Source organism: Austrofundulus limnaeus, unplaced genomic scaffold (assembly GCF_001266775.1).
Source record: "Austrofundulus limnaeus strain Quisiro unplaced genomic scaffold, Austrofundulus_limnaeus-1.0 Scaffold623, whole genome shotgun sequence".
Taxonomy (NCBI): Eukaryota; Metazoa; Chordata; class Actinopteri; order Cyprinodontiformes; family Rivulidae; genus Austrofundulus; species Austrofundulus limnaeus.
In genome coordinates this window covers 81,441-84,286 of record NW_013953025.1, presented here as the reverse complement: position 1 = coordinate 84,286, position 2,846 = coordinate 81,441, and the positions used below count along the sequence as shown (strand labels likewise).

Sequence of the window (2,846 nt, the reverse complement as noted above, 5' to 3'; positions counted from 1 at the left end):
CTGAGTCATTTCTACCTTCTCCTCTCTGTCAACGCTCTCTGGCTTCATTTAAAAGAGTCGATCATCAGATATTCTCCAAGATTAACCTTCAGGGTGGATATAGCTCGCTAGCAGCCTTGCACCGATGACCTATCCATGTCATCATTTACCCAGAATGCTGTGCATGTAAAAATGGCCCCTTTCGTGTAAGATATTTTTAACCTTTTAGTTTAAAAATGATAAAAACTGAACATCCTACAGTATTTTTACAGTCTTTATTTTACAGTTAAAATACATGTTTATAAAATAAAGTCTAATGTTACAACTAATCAGGGATCTCTTTAAGCTCTACTCTGTATTAAAACATTAAGCTCTACCTGGTATTAAAGTAATGGCTGATGGATGTTTTTACATCCATCAGGTGGTTTAAAAACAAAATGAAAGCCAAAGGCAGCCCCCTGATGTGGACTGAAGCTGTTGGAAGCTGAAAATGTGCAACTACAACACCTGAGCAACTGTAGCAACAATGAAAGCATGAAGACCTAAAAGCTAAGAGGTAGCTTCACCTTGTTCCCGTSTACAGGGGTCAGAGGCTACCAGAGGCTGCATCATGTGGACCAGCAGGTCAGCAGGAACACAGCATGATGGGTAGAAGCCTRCTGTAAAGCCTCAGTCATCCAACAAACCCTAATAAATATCTCTGTAGTTGATGTTTCCAGGAGCTTTCTCACTTCAGAACTGCAGTGTGGAGCTAAAAGCTTTAAACTCTATGAGATACAGCTAYATTCACTGCAGACTCATCTCCCTCCTCTCCACCCGAGTGACAGAAGACGAGCCAACAGGAAGCTTGATGCTCTGAGCAGTGTTCTGTTCTGGCTCAAGTCCTGTGACACAGTTCAGCTGGCTGAAGCCTGCGGTTCGGTTCGATTCGGTTAGGTTAGGTAGCCTAACCCTAACCTCACCGCAGCTGAGCACTGTTTCCTGACAGCAGGGGCCTTTAGAGGCAGAATAAAGCCACACTGCAGAAGGAGTGCAGAGTGACTGAATGAAAAGCAGAAGAAATGTAAGGTTCAGTTGAGCTGAGAGTCAGTGGGACCAGAATCACAACAAACCGGACCTGCAGGATCTGGTACTCGTGGCTCGCTGCCAGACATTTTTAAAGGCCCTGTCACACCGTAACGTTTTACACAACTTATGCAAATCGTGTCCAACATGTTGGCACACGCTGACCAAAGACAGGAAAACATCCATCAGTCACCTGGTTTGGACGTGATCGGATCAGGTTTATAACGACTTCAGATACTTTTGATGATAAAACTACAGACAGGGTTCAGGGTCTCCTCCAGCAGCTGAGAGGAGGAGGTGCAGCACACAGGTGGATACTAGGTTAGCTGAGGAGCCCTGCAGGAGCAGACCATCTGGTGACCCTGATAAGACTGAGCCAGTCCACCGGGCCAACATGGACCACATGGAACCATAGCTGAGTCAAAATGTCAGCCTGTTAGATCATCATTTACAGGCTCTGAGAACTCCTCCAAACATTTGTTCTTTTTTAAAATCTTCAACATGCTAGCATCTGTTCTAGACTTTAGCTGCTCTTCTGCTAGTTTTAGCTTCCATCTGCTGCTTTGTTCATGTTAGCYTTTAGGTGCTGCTGTAAGAAGGCTACAGGTTCACCTCCCAACGATTGTTTCTTTGTGGAGTTTACAGGCTCTGGTTGTCTTTGTGTGTCCCTGTGATGGACAGGAGACATGTCCAGGTGTCCCACACCCCTCACACACTGACTGCAGGAGGTTGGAGGACGCTCCTCACAACCCAGACAAGAGAAGCAGGTAAAAAAATATAAATAAATAGATGGACGAATGCACTGTTCAGCTGCTTTTAGTAGTTTAGCTACTGTTCAGCTGGTTTTAGCTGTTATTTGCTGGTTTTAGGAGTTTAGCTACTGTTTGGCTGGTTTTAGCAGTTTAGTTACTGTTTAGCTGGTTTTAGCTTTTATTTGCTGGTTTTAGCAGTTTAGCTAGTGTTTAGCTGTTATTAGCTGGTTTTAGCAGTTTAGCTACTGTTCAGCTGGTTTTAGCTGTTATTTGCTGATTTTAGCAGTTTAGCTACTGTTTGGCTGGTTTTAGCAGTTTAGTTACTGTTTAGCTGGTTTTAGCAGTTTAGCTAGTGTTTAGCTTGTTTTAGCAGTTTAGCTAGTGTTTAGCTGGTTTTAGCTTTTATCAGCTGGTTTTAGCTGTTATTAGCTGGTTTTAGCAGTTTAGCTACTGTTCAGCTGGTTTTAGCTGTTATTTGCTGATTTTAGCAGTTTAGCTACTGTTCAGCTGGTTTTAGCAGTTTAGTTACTGTTTGGCTGGTTTTAGCTAGCATTCAGCTGGTTTTAGCTAGTATTCAGCTGGTTTTACACAGCTCTTGCTTTAATAACTCAGTCTCAGCTCCTTCAACATGGCGGTGTGCAGCTGAGCTGACTCTAGCAGACCTTCAGACGTGGAGCAGAGTCTGGTGACATCAACACAGGACCTGACGTCAGACACAGACAGGATGGCACATTTTAATGGGTCCATGTGTAGATTTATAAAGAGGTTCTCACCAGAGTAATGTCTCTGGAGGCTGCAGCTGCACTCATGTGGAGGCTGGGCTGGCGGATGGAGCTGCTGCAGTCCAGGGCTCGAGCGAACGTGCCCACAGCTCTGAAACAAGAAGGTTAGCAGCATCAGTCAGCGCCAGTCTGAAACCTGTCAGGTCCATGGTACCACTCTAACACTTCACAGAGTGACCACTAGAGGGAGGCTTTGGCCTGAAGAATTAAACCAGAGCAAAATATGAGCCTGCCTCAAATTTGAGTTTTTATAATTAACCATAAAAAG

General features: G+C 44.3%; 1 protein-coding gene across 1 annotated transcript in view; it reads right to left on the bottom strand.

Annotated features, from left to right (window-relative positions):
* Nucleotides 1-2,846, bottom strand: part of mta2 (metastasis associated 1 family, member 2) — a gene marked incomplete in the record, with an annotated part of 44,269 nt that overhangs the window by 7,676 nt on the left and 33,747 nt on the right. Inside the window, 1 exon segment of the mRNA XM_014027208.1 lies at nt 2,570-2,669. Coding sequence (XP_013882662.1) covers nt 2,570-2,669 — 100 coding nt within the window.